Consider the following 21,470-nt stretch of genomic DNA (forward strand, 5'->3'; position numbering starts at 1 on the left):
TAACCTAACAAAACTTAAAAACTGATCTGCAAGCAGTTTAACTGCCTACCAGAACAAAGTCCACCTTACTCAAAAGAATACAATGAAATCTAGCAGCCAGTCAAAAATCACTAGACATGCAAAGAAGCAGAAGAGTGTGACCCACAACCAGGAGAAAAATCAGTCAGTAGCGACAGACCCAGAAGTGACTAAGATGATGGAATTAGCAGACGAGGATGCCAAAAGAGCTCTGATGAATGTGCTCAAGGACTGAAGGAAAACATGAAGAGAATGAAGAAACAAATGGAAGATATAAGACAGAACCCAGTGGAACTTCTAGAAATGAAAAATACAATAACTGAAACGAACTTTTCACTACATAGTAGGATTAACAACAAAATAGTGCCAGTACTGTGGAGCAAAGACCAGTGAACTTAAGTCAACATGATAGAATCTATATCAAATGAAGCACAGAGAGAAAAATGAAAAGAAAATGAACAGATGCTCAGTGACTTGTGGGACAATACCAGTCTAGCCAACCTATACTTGAAGTTCTAGAAGAAGGCAGAGAGCAGAAAAAAATTTGAAGACATTATGGCAAAAATTTTTGTTGCTACTGTGTTTATCATCAAAGACTGTCACTTGCTAAGATGACAGCCATGAGAGAAAATTATTTCCCCGGTATCATCTAAGATGAATTATAGGAAGAATTATTAGGTTGCAGCAGTTACTTGAATTCACAGCAGATAATTATCTGAATAGTTAATATTTTCNNNTCAGCAGGAGAAAGAGAAGGGAAAAAAATGTTGAATTTGTGGAGGGTAAGAAATACTAGAATATTACCATTACCTGTGTTATGTTGTCAGTATAAAGTGAAGTATATCTAATTACAATAAATTCTTTTATTCCTAAATGTTTGATGTGAACTTACTTATTTGCACTTAAAGTAAATCGAACATTAAGTAGCAATACATACCATGAATGGATATCTGATTTTCTTGTTGTTAAAATATTTTTTATTGTTATTTAGCTTCAGAAGAACTAACCATTGCTGGCATGACTTTTACAACTTTTGATTTGGGTGGACATGTTCAAGGTAAGATTCTATAACTCTTATAGTTGCTTTATTTTATTTTAACTTAATAAAAATGTGGCCATTATTTTCCAGTGCATGAGATCTTGTTCTATTCAAGGAAGGCCAGAGTAGACTTAAAATTTAAGAATTACTACTACCAGATAAGATTTAAACCAAAGTGATTTCATGAGACTCCTGGTGAATTTAAATCTGAATTGCTTTTGGTGTAAAGCATGTAACCAAAATTGAGCCTCTATCCTCTGCTCTAATCCACATCTCACTGATTTCATAATCATGTTATGATGTTACTGCTCTGTATTAAAAACCTTCAGTGGCTGACCTACAAAATGAAAGCCAAACTTGTTGACCTGGCATTCAGGATCTCTGTAATCTGATCCTATTTTATTTTTTGAGTCTTTATTTTCCCCTATTCCCTTTCCTATTCTCTGTACTCCAACCAAACAGAACCCTCTTGGTGTTCTCCCTCTCTGTGCTTTTGCTCATGCCATACCCATCTGCACATAAGTAACCCACCTTCAGGGCCCAGTGTAAGTGTGGCTGCCTCCCCTGAGAAGCCGCTCTCACCTAGAAGAGCTCTTAACTATATTTCCATGGCACTTAGTGCGTTTGTGTAAATGTCTACAAGTTTTGAAAAGACTGTGTTATCTCCTCTACTAAACTTTCCAGAACCAAAGCCCATTTCTTATGCCCCGCCCAAGACCTGGTAGTACCCAGCACATGGTAATTCATAAATAATGGATATTGCAAAGTTGGTGGACATTCTAAACCTCCTATGACAAATAGTTGAAAAGATTTTGAGTGGTTGTGGCTAGTGAATGCACATTTGAGACATAATAATTCTTTGAAATATATGAAGTACTTTCCAGAATGTGATGGTTAGAATTGGAACCTAATGGAGTTTGTCTGAGACTTAATTTCTGTGCTGTTTTTAAGATATATCATAAAACCGAAGTCAGAAAAAAGTTGCTTACCCCTAAAGCGCCTCTAAAACTTTTCTAAAACTAATGTCATGGAAAAAATTACCCTAATGGTTTCATCGACTTTAATTTCTGTTATAACAGTTTGCTTTTACTATTTTAACTTAAATCTGTGCCCACTAATTTCCTTCTTTCACTGACTCCAAATTTATTAGTGCAAAAAAAACTGAAAAAATGAATACTGCATATAAATAAATAAAATTTAAAAATAGTGGCAGTTATCCAGTGAACTTAATGTGCATCATTGTCCATTGGTAACAAATAATTCCACTTCTAACTTCGGAAAATTGGGGCAGAGTAAAATATTTGACTTGGTCACGTCAAGGAAAGCCTTCCTTGGTCCTCTGGAAAGATTTGGCAACCCTGGGTTAAAGATTAACTTAAGTATATAGTGACGTGGGAGCAGCTAAGGGATAATTATACTTGATATCTTGTTAGACTCTTCCATCAAACCATCTGCTAAGTTTGACCAGCAAATAAAATCTAACTCCTCATTGTTTCTGCTAGCTCGAAGAGTGTGGAAAAACTACCTTCCTGCTATCAATGGCATTGTATTTCTGGTGGATTGTGCAGACCATGAAAGGCTGTTAGAATCAAAAGAAGAACTTGATGTAAGTTAACCAAAACTAAACATAGCTGAATCACTCTGGTAAGCTTGAGGAAATAATTTGGAGATGTAGGTTTCGGAGTGCAGCTTTTCTGCAGTCTCTGATATCACTCCTGGCAATTGACAGAGCTCAGTGGTTATTGCACTTAGAATGCAGAGACAGTGGCTTGAAGTAATTGTACCTATTGAGGACATTCTAACACAGACTTTCTTCCTGAAGAGCTAAGCTCACTCTGTGCAATGTGCCTTTGTAGTATATTTCATGTCTGCGGCATACCTGGAGTAGCTTGGTCTTGAGTCTCTGGTCATCCTAGATGCCATTTTCTTCGGGAGTTGGCCGGAACCTGGAAATGGTATAACATACTTAGTCACCACTTTCAGGAGTGAGCGGGGGCATGTGTGGCTACTTCTCCTCCCCCTCTCCCAGGTCAGATGCTTTGTAAAGTGGTTCAGGATCAGCTGGGAAGGCCAGGGCTAGGTCTAGGACCACAGAGAAAGCAATGATTTAACCTGACCATGCCTCTGCCCAGAGCAGGCAAATTGTTCATGTGGCAAAGTCCAGGTAGGTTCTGTGGTCATGGAACAGGGTCAGGGAATTCCTAACTACCTACTTTGTGCCAGGCACATGTATATTAACTCATTTAATTCTCAAATCCACTCTGTAAGGTAGGTGCTACTATTCCAAATGCTCTTTGAACTTCACTGAGGCTTATTTGTCCAAGATCTAATTCATCAGCAGTAGAACTAGAATTGAAACCAGGTCTGCTCACCTTCAAGGTATTTGTTTTAGAGTCCCTTAGTGATTCACAGAGTGAGCAGAGTTGACCATTTACAGAAGGAGCTATAGGGAAACAGAAGAATTGAGCTTATAGTTCCTTTGAGCTCACTTTTTTTTTTTTTAATTCCTCTCTCCACCCAGCTTGGAGTCAAACTCACAAACCCCAGATCAAGAATTGCATGTTCTACTGACTGAGCCAGCCAGGTGCCCGTGAGCATACTTCCAAATGTACAAAAAGTTTGTCAAGGAATTTGGCAAAACTGACATGCTATGATAGAGAACGAGTCCTTGATACTCATTGGTATCTTGTCATAAGGAGCTCTTTAGTTTCATATCAACATCTTGTCTTTTGTTTTGTTTCAGTCACTAATGACAGATGAAACCATTGCTAATGTGCCTATACTAATTCTTGGGAATAAGATTGACAGACCTGAAGCCATCAGCGAAGAAAGGTTACGAGAGATGTTTGGTTTATATGGTCAGACAACAGGAAAGGTAAGTAAAACAACTTTTTTTTGACTAGTGTGAATATTTCATTTGGCAGTGTAAGGGTCTTTTAATTTAATGTGTTACTTTATTTTTATCTTCTGAAATAGTTGATTCCAGTACTAGTGCTAACAGTAATCATGGTAATTAGTCGAACTGGCAGTCTGCCTTTTTTTTTTTTTTTTTTTTTGCCTTTTTTTTTTAATTGAGGTATAACTCACATGTAACATTAGTTGCAAGTGTACAACCAAATGTCTTTTTAAATTACTATTGTCCAACTACATAGGCCCATTATTATTTTTTCTTAAAAACTGTCATTTGTACATTTGGGTCTTTTTAAATGTCTTCATGTCTTTTCTTTCTACCACGGAATGAAACCTTTTCTTGAGGATAACAAAAATGTCAAAGCTCATGCTTATGGGAAACCGAATCAAGGCTTTCAGAGTTTTATTCATCATAGATTTTCAGAATTAGCCACCAAATAATAACTTAAATGTTTAAGCATTTCGGTAGTGTATTTAGGCCCTGAGCTCATCAGAGATAAATATAAAATGTAAATTTGAACATAGGAGTGTTTGGGGATTTTCTGAACATAATACTTTTTTTTTTAAGATTTTATTTATATGAGAGAAAGAGAGCGAGCATGAGGGGTGGGAGGAGTGAGAGGTAGAAGCAGACTCCCCGCTGAGGAGGGAGCCCTATGCAGGGGTGGATTCCAGGATCCAGAGATCATGACTGAGCTGAAGGCAGACGTTTAACCGAATGAGCCACCCAGCACCTTTAAACATAATACTTTATAATGAGCTTCAAAATGCATTATTTTTACAATCATTTTTACTAGTATTTGTTCGGGGGAGGGATCTTGGTATTAAAAAATCTCAGAGTTTACAAACAAAGTTTCCTTGGTTTATATATATTTTTTCAGAGTGGGAGAAATACTGCATTCTTTGGAAGGAGACTTTGATGTTAGGGTAGACTTTAGTGTGTTTTCTGTGTCTTCTTTTCAATAAGTCTACTCCCCATTTTTCGGAAATGCCTTGTTTAGTCATAAACCTCCTCAGAAAGGTTTGTCTTTAATATTAGTGAAACCGGCTTGGGTAACTTAAATTTTTTCCAAGTCAGAGATTATTTTCATTCTTGTGTGCCTCACAAACTCCCCTCTTTCCCACTGAGAGAGAGAGAGGAGGTTTCCTGTGTGTCTAAGGGACTTGTCTGCCCAACACCCCAAGGCTTAGCACAGTCATCCTTTGTTCTGAGATGCAGAAGCTGCAATTCAGCTGTAAAGTGGAGCTTTTATTTCATAAAGGGGTCATCCATCATAATATAATGTCTGTCTTCCCTTCTAGGGCAATGTAACTCTGAAAGAACTTAATGCCCGACCCTTAGAAGTTTTCATGTGCAGCGTGCTCAAAAGGCAAGGTTACGGAGAAGGGTTCCGTTGGATGGCACAGTACATTGATTAACAACCGCCTATATCGGTTCCAGGTCTCACCATTCAGGCCTGCTCAGAGATTTGATCCACTCAACATGCATAACTTGAATTCAATAGACTTTTGTTGGTTAGGAAACAGATGTTTTTTAGATTATTAATATTATATCAACTTAATTTGAGTGCAAATTGAAAATTGATTCAAGTGAGTTTGAGTATCACAATGTTAGCTTTCCAATTCCATAAAAATTGTTTATACAGTTTATAATCTGACATTATCCCCAGCACCATTTATAAAGAACAACTTTCCAGCAGTACATTTGAAGCACTTTTTAACAACGTGAAGCTACAAATATAAACCATGTTTAAAAGCTCATCATGTTAAATTTTTATGTACTATTTTGGAACTAGTTTTTAAATTTTAGATTATATGTCCACCTATCTTAAGTGTACAGTTAATAATTAGCTTATTGATGATTGCATGATGCCTTACAGTTTTCAATAATATTTTTTCTTATGCAAACGTCATGCAATAAAACACACCCTGATGTTTGGCATCTTTTTTGGGCAGATGTTTCATTTTAATGTGTCTTATCTGGCTAGTATGCTCTGACATTTTGAGTATTTAATAACATACGTATGAGGGGGTTGTGGGGAAAGGAGACCACTTCAGAATTTTTAGGATAATGTTTAAGTCTTCTAGAGGCTTTTGGATTTACCAGGAGACAAGCTGTGTTTGGTTCCACCTTATACCACATTTAACTCTGAATCGTGTATTTGTAACAGTAATGCTACCATTATTAGTGCTGATGGGGTCCACCTCCTAGTTTCCGTGGGATTGGTCTTTTGAAGAAAAGTACATCTTCTAGTACAGCACAAGGTTGATCTGGGGTTTGATAGGCCCTATAGCTCCATTCCAATTGTCTGATTCTGAAGTGTTCCAAACTTACTGGTGCCCAGTTTGGTCATTTGTGCCTTTTCACCCAAAGTAGTGACAGGCACCAGTCTCCCCACATTTAGAGGTACTCCCCACTCCCTTTTACAGGATACTCCCAGGGCAAGCAACAAGTAGCACCTTGTGCGTCGTTTCATTGTGGAGGCCTGTATGTATGAGGGGAAAGGAACCCTATTCTGCCTTCTGAGCTGCATGGGGACTCTGGTCCTGTCCTGTAGCTCTTTTGCATTGTTTGGCATAGTTTATTTTTTAGAAATAAATGAATGCTTGTGTTCGATTTTCTTTTCTCTTAATTGCTCTCAGCTCTTACTTTATATAGCACAAAGGCTTTTGTTTTTAGAAGTAATGCCTGCCGTGTGGTAGTGTCTGCAAGCCTCACTACTAACATTTTTAGGTAGCAAAGCACTTTGATTTCTAAAGAAATTGAGTTCTTTTTTTCCATGAGGTTCTGAGATGCCCATAATTACTAAAATAAGCTGAAAGATAAGTGCCAAATATGGACCTTTAAAAATTCATACTTGAGAGTTAGTTCTCTCTTGGTTATAAACCAGGATTTTATAGTATATTTAACCAATTCCATTGAGAATAGATTGCTCCAGTTCCATCAGGAATAATTTATATATCAGAATTAGTGTTTTCTTTAGCTTTTTTCCAAATCAGTTACTCTAGTTCTGTCATTAATACTGGAACATCTGAGACAGGTAAGGATTAAGGGATTTGACTGGAAGGAAATACCAGTTAGCTAAACCAACAAGGTCATTTCAACATGACCTTTGGTTTTAGTAATATGGCTCTTCTGTTTCACTTTAACCTTCCTTTCAAATGAAAATAAGAGCTTCTTCCCTGGTTAGAGTCGTCAGTAGCATCCTGGGAAAAGGATGAAATGACATACCAACCTGTTGGTTTATTCTGCCACGTGTAATTCAAGTACTGCTCATTTTGTGGGGCACGGGACTCTTGAGCTCAGGGTTGTGAGTTCGAGCCTCACATTGGGTGTAGAGATTACTTTAATAAATAAAAAAATAAATCAGGTAACTTCTAATATCCTGACTAAACAGAACTAGGTCTTATTAAAGTAACTGCCTCTTGTTGGTATCTGTCTTGAGCACCTACAAGGACATGCATTTTCTTTAAGTATTTCCTTATATTGTGATATTGAGAAGTTAATTATTTGTTTCATAAATTGGTATAAAGGAAAAAGCTTACTCGTTTCTCTAAAGGGAAAAATGCTTTCTGGTACAAAATAAATCATTCCAGAATTTTCATTCTAGTTCTGACACTGGGATCAAAGAAACAAAGTCAGTTGTGGACCACAACTAAACTGTGGCTATTGTCCCAATGATGTAAGATTATGGCCTCAACATTCAGAAATGAAGCTGCACACAGCAGCAATTGGCTTTCCCCCCAGCTGCAGGGAGATGGGCCCTAGTCACTGGGCTTCCCATCTCACTCTTCCAGCTCCTTGGAACATATCCACTGAATCACTGCTCCCCTTCAAGAGAAGCATATTAAGAGAATGCCAAGAAACAGTAGAAGCACATGGGGAAAACATGTTCTATGTGCTTGTGCAAGTGGGTGCACCTGTGCAGTATTTTGGGGGTAAATGGTAGCACTGGGGACATAGATTAATTTTGTACCTTTTACCATAAGTACCTTTTACCATAAGTTGTAAAAATGTATACAAGTTAAGACTGGATTCCATATAAATCAGGCACTGCTCAAAAGATATGTTAAAATCTTTAGTAAAGCTCTAAAAGACAGGGTCTCAGCCTACATTTCTCAGCCTACATTTCTCATTTTAATGAAACCCTTATCCCCACACCTCTTTCAAGGACTGCTGTTAATTATGTTTTCAGGTAACTTTTTAAATTGATTCCAGTTTGTCTTTATCTCAGTGAATTTTTAGAATTGGAGATCATAGCATTTTTTAAAATTGGGGCAAGACATTTTCTAAAATAGATGAAAAAAATTCTTTGCTCTTGGCTTGGTTGACAGTATCTTTGAGTGCCAAAGATGTATGAATTCAGATATTGCCTGCATAGACGTAAAGTTCAGTTTTGTGGGCCTGTGTATATATACACATTTACCGTGGTTTACAATGTTGTTTCTTTTCCTTAGTTTTGAACAGGCTCACGCTTCTTCCTAGTGCTTTGCGGCACATAAACTACTTGTAGAATCATTAAAATAGGGTAATAGCTGTGATAATACTGCTTCTTGCCTTCTGCAAAATGATTTGATCAGCCACATTCAAAACAGCACTTTCACAAGTTCTATCATTAAAAGCAGTGTAATTCTAGTTGACATGATTTGAGTTTCAGGAGAAAGGTTTACATGTTCTCAAACTGTATTGGCTGTGACTCGTGTGTGACATTTCAGTCTTGATAGTCATGTGATTAAAGTTTGCAAGGATTTATTGCCAAATTTTGATTACAGTACAATGAGAATAGCTAATAGGAAGAGAATGCTCTCGAAATATCTTGTGTTCATTTTATTTAGAGTATATTGTTTAGATCATTTTAAACCTATGTAAAAGTTGGCGAAGCTTCAAAAAATCTCCAAGAAAGCATGAAAAAGATAGAGATTAGCAAATAAAAATTCCTTAATGCAAACTTAATGGTGAATTAAAGGTTTTCTATAAACTGTTTTTTTGCTATAAATCTAAGAGTTCAGAAAACAGTGTATCTTCAATTAAAGTCTAAATTCTCAAAGCTACATGGTGATGCTTCTGATGGCTTCCATCACTCTTCTTTTGAAATGCAAATTCGTGCTTTTAACACCCCCCCCAAAGGAACAAACGAACAGGTCTTGGAATATGGGACTGTGCCTCTGTGCAAAGTGATTGGGATTTTGTTAAAACCGTGCTTCCACTCCTGATCCCTGGAACCATCCCCCCTCACACATTCCCACACCACACCTGGATAAAAAGTATGAAGGGAATCTACAGAATCTATGGAAGATGTACCTCTGAACCAACAAATTTTTGTTCTCATAATTTAGAACATTAAGTAACTAATGCATTTAATACCACTGATTGATTGTTCAGGGATTTGGCCACACTTTTAAATAGAATCAAAAGTAATTACAGTAATTACAGTAAGCAAGTTGTCCAAAGTGAACTTTGTTGCAGGAGCATCCTTACCCCAAACAGATTTTAGGGCAGAAATGGGAAAGCCTTTTGAGAGATTTCACGCCAAGTTGTTTTTGGAAAAGCTGCACTGGAGTGGATGAATTCTTCAGCATGCATTTTAAATGGAGGAGGGAGAATTCGAATTAATTTCAGTTTTAAATACTTTGGGGTAAAGGGGGGTGATAGTTCTACAGCTTCGGACATACAAGTGGTCTTTGGAATTGTTTTCATTATCCAGTGTAAAGATTCACATCAGTGGGCCGACTTCACGTGGGTTTCTCTTCCCTGGTGCTGCTAACCTGAACTCATCATCAGTTGCCATACTGAGGTGAGAGCACGCAGGGTGAATGTAGTCACCTTACTTTGAAAGTGATCAAAGTGTTTTCTGTGGTGAGGCCTTCGGTATTTGACTGAATGCAGAGTATGTTGAAGTGGTAAGTCAGTGTAAGGTTTTCATCACTAACCTTGTTTGCACTTTTGTACACCACTGCTTGCACTAGCTTCTCAGTGTGAATTTTAACAATGGTTTCACAGTGTATACAGATTAAGCATAATTTATATAAAATTTATATATGTTTACTTTTATGTATTTTACAAAGAACAGCTACGAGAGATGGTTAAATGTTCTTAAATTGTGTTTGTATGTTATTTTGATTATGTTCTATCATTCACCCCCTATGAATTCGAGTGTCAGGAATAGAAAAATAAAATGCTAACATGGTCTTTGAAAAACTCTACTGTCAAGTTCCATTTTTATCATCCAACTATAATTTTCATTTTGCTCATTGGAAATTTCTTGGACCTTGAAGTCATGAAGATAATAGATTTTCCCTTTGTACAAAGATTCTGAAAAATGCTTAAGTACCAAGACCTAATTTGCCTGAAAACAACTTAAGGGCGTACCAAAGTAGAACTGACACAGTGTTGACTCTGTTGAAATGTGAAAAATAAGGCAACCAGTTGGTTTTATCTACATCAAAGTTCTCTAGGGTTAGTATGCATCAGAATCTCCTGGGAAGATTTTATTTTATTTATTTTTTAAGGTAAACTCTATGCCCAGTGTGGGGCTCAACTCATGACCCTGGAGATCAAGATTCCTGTGCTCTATTGACTGAGCCAGCCAGGTACCTCTCCTGGGAAGATGTTTTTAAAAAACACTAAAGAAAAAATAATCCAACCAAAGTGATTCAGTAAATCTGGAGTGGGGGTGGAGGGCAGGAATCTGAATCATTTACAAGCTTTGCAGGTTTTTTTGATGCCAGAGTGCGTGTTTTTCATTTAGCAGAAACAGTGATGTAACAATACTAATAACACTAAACAATCATTGGTTCATCAGTGAAAAAAAACATTAATCATTTTGGTAAGGATTATCGAGCTTCTTATGAGACTTAAATCCTTGCTACCTTTAACCTTTCCCACAATGTACAGAACGACAAGCAGCTTTGGGCTAGTTCTTTTAACGTAAGCAATCCCAATTCTGTTACAGTCGTGTCCATCAAATAGAGTTACCTCTGGATTCAAATTATTTGTTAAGTTGAAACTAACAAGAAGATAGAAATAGTGCAGTGAAGGGACAAATAATGCGAAATAAATGATGTCCAGTTTATTTAGCTCATTCTCTGGAATTTAGCTATATAATTTTCAAAGTTACAAGTAATTCAAGAGTTAGAGACCCCTGAAGAATGTGAAAGACACCTTGCTGGGAATAGGGAAACTTCCTAAGAAACAACGTAAATGTAAATGAAGCCCTTCGGGTGGTGGCCACTGTCCTCCTTATTGAAAGGTAAGACCCTGCTTAAAAACTTGTTAACTAGAGGGGCGCCTGGGTGGCTCAGTTGGTTAAGCGTCTGCCTTTGGCTCAGGTCAAGATCCCAGGGTCCTGGGATCAAGTCCCACATCGGGCTCCCTGCTCAGCTGGGAGCCTGCTTCTCCCTCTGCTTGTGCTCTTTCTCTCTCTCTCTGACAAATAAACCTTTAAAAAAAAATAAAAATAAAAGCTTGTTAACTAGAAAGTCCTAAAACAAAACAAAGGTCCTAAAAAAAAGGCCCTGTAGGGGCGCCTGGGTTGCACAGTCGTTAAGCGTCTGCCTTCAGCTCAGGGCGTGATCCCAGAGTTCTGGGATCGAGTCCCACATGGGGCTCCTCCGCTATGAGCCTGCTTCTTCCTCTCCCACTCCCCCTGCTTGTGTTCCCTCTCTCGCTGGCTGTCTCTCTGTTAAATAAATAAATAAAATCTTAAAATAAAATAAAAAAATAAAATAAAAAAAGGTCCTGTTTCTGTGGAATCCCTCATACAGGGTTCAGCTGGGGATGCAGTTCACTGACAAAGGTCAGGACCTCTATTTACAAAGCCTCTTAACCTTGATTTATTTAAAATTAGACATTAAGGGGGTGCCTGGCTGTCTCAGTCAGAAGAGCATTCAAATCTTGATCTTGGAGATTGTGAGTTCAAGCCCCACATTGGGTGGACCCTACTTAAACAAAGAAAAATAAATAAAAATTAGGGGTGCCTGGGTGGCTCAGTCAAACATCTGACTTTGGCTCAGGTTATGATCTCAGGTCCTGGGATGGAGCCCCAGTCAGACTCTGCCCTCAGTGTGGAGTCACTTCTCCCTTTCACTCTCCCTCTTCCCCTTCCCCCAGGCTCCTGCGTGCTCCCTAATAAATAAAAATCTTTAAATAAATAAATGAAAATTTTAAAATAAATTTGATATCCAGGCTCAAATTTCTGGCTATTATGTAGTATATAAAGTAAGCCTTGCTTTGGAATGTGGGTTTTGATTCAGGGCATTATAACAAATAATTTAAGATGTTTATTAAAGTCACTAACTTCAGTAATGGCAATGTGCCACTAGAAACAAGCTCTTTATGTTGCAAAAATAAACTCAAGAGCTTTCTTCCTTGATTGTATTAAAAGGGCTTGGGTTAATGGGTAACACATTCCTCCAGTCAAAAGGTTTGGCATGTAATAGGTTTCAAGACTGTTAAAAGTAAAAAAGGAGAAGAAAAAATTGGAGGTGAGGTACAGGTGAATAGGGGTCAAAATGGTGATTTTTGTTCACTGCTTTCTTGAGCAAAAAGCAACTAAAGGTGAAATTCAGTATTGGAATTGTAGTCCCATTTGATTTGGGATTAGCAAAATTTCAGAAACCAGAGAAATGACAAACATTACCAAGTTACAGTGAAGTGGGAAACAAAGGCAGAGGAAAAATCATTAAATTTCCTTACTACCCACAGCCCATTGACAAATCCTTGACACAGGCAGAGTGACATTCCTCTAGGGACTTAGCCGCCTCAATGTTAATACTTTACTAAGGGCAAAGGCAATCCAACCTGACACCCCCACCCCCAACCAGTATCCTGTAAGTCTACTTTAACATATAAAAATTTCTTTGGGAAGTTCCTTTGTCTAACCCCCGCCCCCCAAGATACGTGTTGGCAATCATCCCCCAAGCATATGGCCCACCGATATACATCTAAGGGTCTCATGACTAAGGTTTTATTAGATGGTAATACATGACCTTTTCTGAACCATAGCTAGCCCCCCTCAGGGTCCTGGAAACCTTGCCTCCAAAACTCCTTAGAGATGTACCCTATCCCTAACCCCCTCCCAACTTGAGGGCATATAAGGGGCAGCTCCTTCTGCCCACAGGTCCTGTCCCCGTGCTTTAATAAAATCACCTTTTTGCACCAAAGATGTCTCAAGAATCCTTTCTTGGCCATCGGCTTCAAACCCTCACGTCTTTTTACATCAACAGCACTACTTTTATGGTTCTAGCGCCTGGGTTTGGGTTGAAGTCTGTCTAGATCTACTTCTGGACTGGGAAGCCATACAAGACTGAATGCAGTCTGGAGAAAATCAAGTTGACTTTTGTCTATTCTAGGAACTTCACTTAAAAAAAAAAAAAAGTTGGGGCACCCGGAGGCTCAATTGGTGAAGAAACCGACTCTTGATTTTGGCTCAGATCATGATCTCAGGGTTGTGAGCTGGAGCACAACACTGGGCTCCGCAATCAGCGGGGTGGGTGCTTCAGGATTCTCTCTACCTCTCCCTCTGTCCCTCTGCCCGCTTGCACGCGCACACGTGCCCAGGCACACCTGCTCCCTCTTTCTCTAAAGTAGATAAATATAAATAAATGAATAAATTAAATTTAAAAACGTTTTAAAAAGTGAGGTATAGACATACAATGTTATATTAGTTTCAGGTGTGCAGCATACCGATTTGACAATTCTATACTTAATGCTCACCACAGTAAGTGGAGTCACCATCTGTCACCATACAACATAACATTATTATTGACTATATGCCCTATGCTGTACTTTTCATCTCTGTGACTTATTTTATAATTGAAAGTTTGTACCTCCTAATTCATTTTATGCCCTGCACCTGGCCCACTACCAGAGCCCTCTTGCATACATTTCTCTCACCTGGCATGCCCCACTTGCCTTGTTCAAATTCTTCACCTTCAAGGTCCAAATCAAGTCTGTCACCTCTGAGACACGTCTGTGACACCTCTGTAAAAACAAATTACTGGACTCAGAAGGCATTGCCTTTAGCCAACCGTTCTGCTGTAAAGATTCTCTAGACTAAGTAAATTAGTATAATTTCCAGGAAAACAGAAAACGTTTAACTTTAGCCAGAAGCATCATTTTGTTAAGACAGTTTAGCACAGGAAGGGGTTTGGCCACCACAATGGGGTAACAGGACTAGTTCAACTACACTAGTGCCTTACTTATGAGTAACTGCATGATTGGGGCGCTTGGGTGGCACAGCTGGTGAAGCCTCCGACTCTTGGTTTTGGTTTAGGTTGTGATCTCAGCGTGGATCACGCTCTGCCCTCAGCGGGTCGTCAGCGTTTCTCTCCCTTGCCCTCTCCCTCTGCCCCGGGCCCCCTCTCTCTTGCGTGAGAAATAAATAAATAAGTAAAATCTTTGAGTAAAAGAAATAAAACCTTTTTAAAAAGTTAAAAAATAAAAAAATAACTGCATGATGAACCACTGATAGCTTTGGGAGTGGGTCCTATCCTTCAAATTGAGCATAGCTGAGGCACAATGTTACATTAGTTTCAGGTGTACAACACACGGGTTCAACAACTCTATACCCACCATTATAGCTGCCATCTGATAGTCTTCAGTCTTACTGCAGCAGAAAAAGGACGGTCAAACACTGATCTTCTCTCAGTTTGGGAGGAATAAAGAAAGGCCTAAATTTTATGCGTGGGATCTGACTTTTAATTCTCTTAGTCCTTTTTTCAGCGATGACAAATGAGGTAAGCTTTTTAAACCTAGGTGGAGATTGGAATTCCTAACTCGAAGGGCTGTTGAAAGGATAAAATAAGAAAATGTACTGCAAAAATGGACTAAGCACTCAACAAATGGTAGTCATATCTATGACAATGTACGTTTACGTACAAAATATAGCCCCTGGTTTATGCCCAAATAGGCAGAAATGTTGGGAGCAGGCTAGGTCTTAACATGGGCTCCCTGACTTGTCAGACGTCCTGAACTTCTTAAAATGTGACGCAGAACTTCGTGCTCCGTTGTGTTGGTATATTCTACTGCGAAAAGGGTTCAATTGTATCAGAGTGTCAAATAAGTTCGTGAACCAAAATAGGCGGGGAACCAGTAGGGCAGTTAAGGCTTTGATTTAGGGGCAAGGAAGTGGGGGTGACCTAAGGAAACGCCTCAGGTCTCCTGAGGGGAAGTAAAGATCAGCAGTGCGGGTCTCCGCCTGCTGCCCTTCCTCCTGGAGGTCTCACTAGGGGGCAGGCCCACCCTTGCCTCCCTTTTCTCTGCCTCTTGGGCCCGGCGAGACCTCCAAGTCTCCCTCCAATTACCTCCAGAAGCCCGCGCCGGGGTCGGAAACGCGCGGAACCTCCGCGGCCAGCAGGAAGCACCACTCGCCCACCCTGCCGGGAGGACTCCTTAAACTTGGCGCGGGGGAGGGGGAGAGCGGCGAGGTAGCGCTCTGGCCTATGAGAGAGCGGCGTTCACGTGGCGGGGGCGGGGCGACAGGGAGAGCTCCGGCCTATGAGGGAGTGGTGTTCGGGCCCCGGGGGCGGAGCCGTGGGGAGCTCGCGAAGCCCGGGGACTTCACTATTGAGAGCATCCGTTAGCCGGACTGGGTCTGGGGTCGAGCTGCAGAGCTCTAGCCCTGGAGAAGCAAAGTAGGTGGCAGCTTATGTTTAACTAAGGGCTCCATTGCCCAGGAACTCAGCTCTGACATCTGCTGAAGGAAACTCTGCCGTGCTGCCTTCTTTCCTGACTGCCTGGCAGCAGATGGCAGGGGCACGAAGCTATTTAGAGAACAACCTGAGTTTTTCTCCACCCCAGCTTCTATATAGGGCCAAGCTCAGAATTATCAGTCCTCTGGTAGTTGGGTTGCAGTGGGGCCCCTCTTGGACTCTCTGGGGCCTCATTCTGCCTTCCTCCTCGGAGAAGCAGTGCTCCGACCGTTCTGACTACGTGATGACTGGACAACCTTTGCGTACCACTCCATGAGTCAGTTCTGGCCTGGACAAAATAAGGAGGAGGGTCCCAACTAGGGTTCTCTCTTTTTTTCCCTCTCTCACACTCAAAGCTTTACATATGGGGGGAACTATTACTTATCACCAGGCACTTGCCAAATATTGTGCTGGTGTTACATTGAATTTTGGGAGCTTGACTTCTCTTTCTGTCTACTTTTCCTTTAGTCAATAGGCATTTCCTGAACACCTGCTGGAAACTGGCATCACATACTAAAAAATGAGTAAAGATCTGCCCAAGGCACAATGGGAGGTGAAAGGAAAACGTGCCCAAACATTACCAAGGAGGTTTCTAGAAAGCAGGCCCTCTCAAGCTGCTTAGGTGGAGGAGAGAGAAAGGATGTGCCAGTTAGGTAGACCAGCAAAGACAAAGGCATGGCAATAAAGGCCACGTTGTAATTTGGGGACTGGTAAAGTTCAGTGCCTGAAGAGAACTAAGGGGAAAATGTACTAGGAGAAGGCAAGAGTGCTTTCCCTGGAGAGCATGAAGCCTGCCCTGAGGAGGAAGCAAGAGAATAAGACTGTTCTTTTTTTTTTTTTTTCCCCATCCTCCAACCTGTTTCTCACCTGTAATGATATGTACCTTATTTCTAACATCGGTTCCCAAACCATGGTGTGTGACCATGTTTACCAACCCACAGTAGGAGCTAGTAATCCATCAGGATATTCTGCTCTTGGGACCATCAAATCAGGATCTAGACGTGCTATTTGAAGTTGGGACCGTCTGGATAGACATGTCCTTCTTAAAATGCCACGTTGACTGTTGAGCATGTGCACCAGAATGTGTGGCGCTGACAATGGGGAAGATGCTGTTTTGAGGTAAAACTAAAAGACAAGCTTGAAGCTGTTGACACAGCAGGGATTGCCAACCTATAAAATGCCTGGCTGAGCCCTGGGGTCAGTAGTGGGTGGGTGCTCACTGAGGATACTGCTGGGAGAGTGGGGAGCTGAGACAGCATCTGTCCCATCTGACCTCTTTCTCTGCACACCTCTGACCCAGGACTGGCTTTACCTGAAAAGTGTGGGGATCTGGGGTTCCATCTATCAAACAATGCAAGTGTAATTGTAGGGGTAAGGGGGGACATACCCTGCATTCTAATCCGTTAGCAAAGCATCCAACTTGAAGAGTCAGATGGGCATATCTTAACTCATCAAATAGCCTAAGGGCTGTCCAGTGAACACTGGACTGGATATGATCTCTGTGGCTCCAGGGCTCGGGAGGACCTGTGAATAGAAACATCAAGTTTCAAGGAGACAATTATAGTTGAATTTAAAGAAAAAAAAATTTTTTTTAGCACAGATGACTTAGCACTGGATTGCTTTTAAAATGACAGTCTCTCTGTCATTAAAATTCCGAGGCTGTTCTAAAGAGGTTGGTTTGTAAGATTGAGTAAGGGACAGGCGAGGCTGGGTGGAGAGAGACAGGTAGGGGGCTAGTAAGCATGATCACAGACATCCCAGATGTGGAGAAGTGTTAAAGACAAGATATTAACCAGAGAGAAGCGACCATAACAGGTCCACCTCCTCTGTCTTAAATGTTATAGATGAAATATTTACCAAGTTCCCTGGTCAGTTTTCTATAAAAGACCGACCGTAAAAGCCCTCAGTGGCAACCCATTCGGGACCCCTCTCACTCTACAGAGCTTTTCTTCTTTCCTTTCTCTTCTCACCTTAATAAATTTTCACTTCACTTCACCCTTTTGTCCAAGAGATTCATTCTTCGACTCCATGAGACAAGAACCCTGCAACAAGATGAGGTCTCACACCCCGACCCCTCAAACTCTGAGGTCCTGTCACCCAGATGCAGCTCCTCAGACGAGGGCCAAGCAGGAACCAGGATTAATGGTGCAAGTTGGTGCCGGTCCCACACCCTTTCTTGCCTAGAAGGAAGTGCTCCTGTTTCGGAGAGGTCGGGGTGGGGTCTCCCTGAGATTTGAGCATCCCTTCTGATTCGTGATGCCTCTTCAGGGCACATTGCTCTTCCTTTGACGTTAACCCATTATCGAGTCTTAACAGTGGATGAGGCAGCGATTAGGCCCACCTGACCTCCTTCCCAAGCTTCCTAGGCTTCGTTCTGTAAGCTAATGGTCACGAATGTTATGGCTGGCTTGTGGGAAGCAAGGCTACGAAACTAAGCACAAACTAAGCACCTGTGACCAGAACCGGGCATTCATGACCCACAGCTCCCCGCAGCGGGAGTTCAGAACATCCGCAGGTGAAGGTTTATTTTGCTGAGTCACTTTTCTGCTTTGGCTTCTCTTACAAAGCTGGCAGCTCTTCTGAGTTTCATGTTGCTCACAACATTCAGTCCCTAGCAATGGAACATTCCTTCTTTACAGAAAGAGGCGGGGATGGGGGACGGGAGGGATGTCCTATTCAGCCACCCTCTAGCTCTTGGGTTACAAGGTTTCAAGTGTACAGGATGGCCACCAAGGAACTCAGTGGATAAGTGGGGTATTTCTCGGGCCCAGGCAGCTGACTGTCACAGGTATCATGAGCTGCTCCCGGATGACCCCCAGATGTGTACAACCAGCCCCTATTTCAGCCCCCACCAGGGAGAGGCCAGGCCCTCACCCCAGACCACAGTTGTCCTGGTTGGGGGTAGGGAGGCCCATGAGAACTTGTAAACAACCAGGCTTTGCCAGCTCAGGTTCCAGGAAGTGAGAGCTAGTAAACAAATCCCTCTGGCCTCCTCACCTCTGGTGAGTCGGCCAGCCTGGAGCGGCCTCTGCCCAAGCCTCCTCTTCCTCTCCCTTCCACCCGCGGCGAGTCCTCATTTCGCCCACCTCATGTCTGTGTCCACTTAGCACCTCTCAGCTGCCCTGCATGGGGGGCCAGCAGGAACTGTCATCCTCATTTAACAAATGAAGAAATTGAGGCCCAGAAGGACCAAAACACACGTCCTTAATTCTCCATTACCCAAAGCCGCCCAGATTCCATTTCTGTAGCCAGAAGCCTTGAGCTTAAGCTTTGAGTTGGGGCACCTACGGCAGTCATGGGAGCCCCAGGAAAGGCAGAGGCACAACATGGACTTTTTTTTTTAAAGTTTTTCATAATGGGGGCACCTGGGTGGCTCAGATGGTTAAGCATCTGGCTTCGGCTCAGGTCCCATCGGGCTCCCTGCCCCATAGGGAGTCTGCTTCTGCCTCTGCCTCTGCCCCTCTCTCTGTCTCTCGTGAATAAATAAATAAAATCTTTAAAAAAAAATAAAGGTTTTTAGATTGGCTTCTTTTTGCTTAACGTTATGTTTGTTGTTGCAGCAAAGCCGTTGTACCTTATTTATGTAGCAGGGATTCCACACCACTCCATAGTATTCTTTTTTTTTTTTCAACTGAGATTAAAAAAAAAACCACATAGCATAAAATACACACAGCAACTTCTTTTATGTATGTATGTATCTATTTATTTGAGAGTGTGAGAGAGAGAGAGCACCAGTGGGGGCAGAGGGAGAGGGAGAAGCGGACTCCCCGCTGAGCAGGGAGCCCGCTGCGCTGTGAGCCTCAGCCGAAGTCAGATGCTTAACCGACTGAGCCACCCAGGCGCTCCCACGTACCAACTTCTAAGAGTAAAGTACCGTGCTGTCAACCCTATGCTCACTGCTGTGCACCAGATACCCAGAATCCCCTCCCCTGCCTCTGCACCTGCAACCGAACTCAAGGGGTTTGCTGCTTGGGGTGCATCATACTGAACACCACCCCAGAAAGTGTTGAAAGCAAAGAGTTTTTGTTACTCATCACAAGTAAGGAGACAGAGAGAGAGCTGTCAAACCATTGTCTCCTCTTGAGGTTAGTACAGGGGCTTTTATTCAGTATGCTTCAGAACAGGGGCAGGGAGCTGGATACATTAAGGAACGTACATGTATTTTGTTACTCAAGCACTTCGGATCAACTGCACACGCTCAGCGTGTCACTAGCATCTCTAGTGCCTACATCGTGTGTTCAAAAACGGCTGACCCCCCCCCCCCAGTAGAAGATCTTAGAATGAGCTAAAGGTAACTTTAGGGCAACTTAGGGGGCTTCTCTGCAAGTCCTCAGCGACAGTCTGGCTCAAACTGGCTCATGCCATGGGGTATCCACTGGAACACCTGGCCCTGTGTCTCCTTGGTGGGAGCAGCTTGTTCTATAAAACCGACACGTTCTTTCCTTGCTGTCGTCCCTTCCCCCTCCTCCTTTCCACTGAGAGCTTGCAGCCCTCTGATCCAAGTAATTCCCCTTAGCAACTCCCACCCCCTCTGCCCCCAGCCCCCAGCCCCCACCGCTTTACTTCCTGTTTCTACCAGTTGGACTACTTTGGATACCGCCTACAAGCGCTGTGGTGTAGGATGTGTCTTTCTGCGAGTGCTTATTTCACTTGGCAAAATGTGTTCAATGTTCGTATGTGAGAATTTGCTTCCTTTTCAAGACCAGGCAATATTCCATTGCACGGATCTTATCCACGTGGGTTGCTTCTACCACTTGGCTCTGCTGAATAGTATTGCAACCAATATAAGTGTTTTAGACACTCACCTGAGTCAGTAAATAAATGGCCCCATAGGCCTCAAACAGCTCTAGGGAGAAGGGTTCCTTCCAGGAGAGAGTTCGTTCAGCCTTAGGTTGGGATGCACGATGAAATGGGGACAGGCACAGCTTGGGTTCCATGTGTCCTGGCCACTAGCTACAGCCCCCTTTCCATTGCTCTTGAACTTCAGGGGTGAGTATTTTGGGGTTGTGGGAACAGTCTGGGATCTGCTCAAGTTTATACACCATGGGAAATCACTCGCCAGCGCCACCCCCCTGCCCAGGCCACGATAGAGTAGAGGACACAAGGCTCCTGCTAGGATTGCCAGGTAAGATCCAGGATGCAATATTTGGAACATAATTGTACTAAAGAATTATTCAGTATTTGTCTGAAATTCCAATTTCACTGTGGGTCTAGTCCTGTTATTTGCTAAACCTGGCAAGCTTACCTCCTAACCCACCGAGGGTCTCCCTCACAAGCCAGGACCAGGACCTTTGCACCCTGACCCAGGTTCTCTGAGAATGGATGGTGTGGATGCTTCCAAACTCCAGGCCTGGTTTGGAGCACGGGGTGTTGAGCCCCATCCAGATACACTAAGCTTGCCCCTAAGCCACCTGCTTGACTGAGCCCCCATCCTTGCTTCGGTCTCTTTGGCTCTAGGCAGTGAGTCTGCCTGAACCCCAGAAGACTGCCCTGAAATCCATATTTCATGATTTCTTCTTTTATCAGGAAACCCCCAAATGGTGATCATTAAGCCTCATGTCCTGCCTTTGCCTCTCATCAGGAGAATGAAGAGTGGGTGGCTGGAACAGCCGCAGACAGGGGCAGCTGCGGCTTGGCCCTTGAAGTGTGAAGGAGTCAGCCTTTGTGGATGCCCTCAAGAGCCTGGCCAGGTGAGGCTGGAGTGTGGGGCTCTCTCCTGTGAAGGGGAGTGGAGCATGAGGCCACTCTGAACACCCTGCATTTCTGGCATGGGTCCAGTGTCTGAGCCCCGAAACCCTCCTCTCCAAGAAAA

The 21,470-nt window shown here is 42.2% G+C and overlaps 1 protein-coding gene across 3 annotated transcripts in view; it reads left to right on the forward strand.

The window, feature by feature from the left end:
* Positions 1–21,470, forward strand: part of SAR1B (secretion associated Ras related GTPase 1B) — a 43,851-nt gene that overhangs the window by 19,449 nt on the left and 2,932 nt on the right. For 2 of the 3 annotated variants that reach the window (XM_008691598.2, XM_008691599.2), the window contains exons 4-7: positions 1,010–1,075; positions 2,560–2,663; positions 3,801–3,932; positions 5,270–6,584. In XM_008691598.2, coding sequence (XP_008689820.1) covers positions 1,010–1,075; positions 2,560–2,663; positions 3,801–3,932; positions 5,270–5,386 — 419 coding nt within the window. In that variant the 3' untranslated portion in view covers positions 5,387–6,584. Of the gene's footprint in view, positions 1–1,009; positions 1,076–2,559; positions 2,664–3,800; positions 3,933–5,269; positions 6,585–21,239; positions 21,349–21,470 lie in introns of those variants that run through there. The other variant, XM_040622440.1, reaches the window with a different exon arrangement.

Source organism: Ursus maritimus, unplaced genomic scaffold (genome assembly GCF_017311325.1).
Source record: "Ursus maritimus isolate PB19 unplaced genomic scaffold, ASM1731132v1 scaffold_5, whole genome shotgun sequence".
Lineage (NCBI taxonomy): Eukaryota > Metazoa > Chordata > Mammalia > Carnivora > Ursidae > Ursus > Ursus maritimus.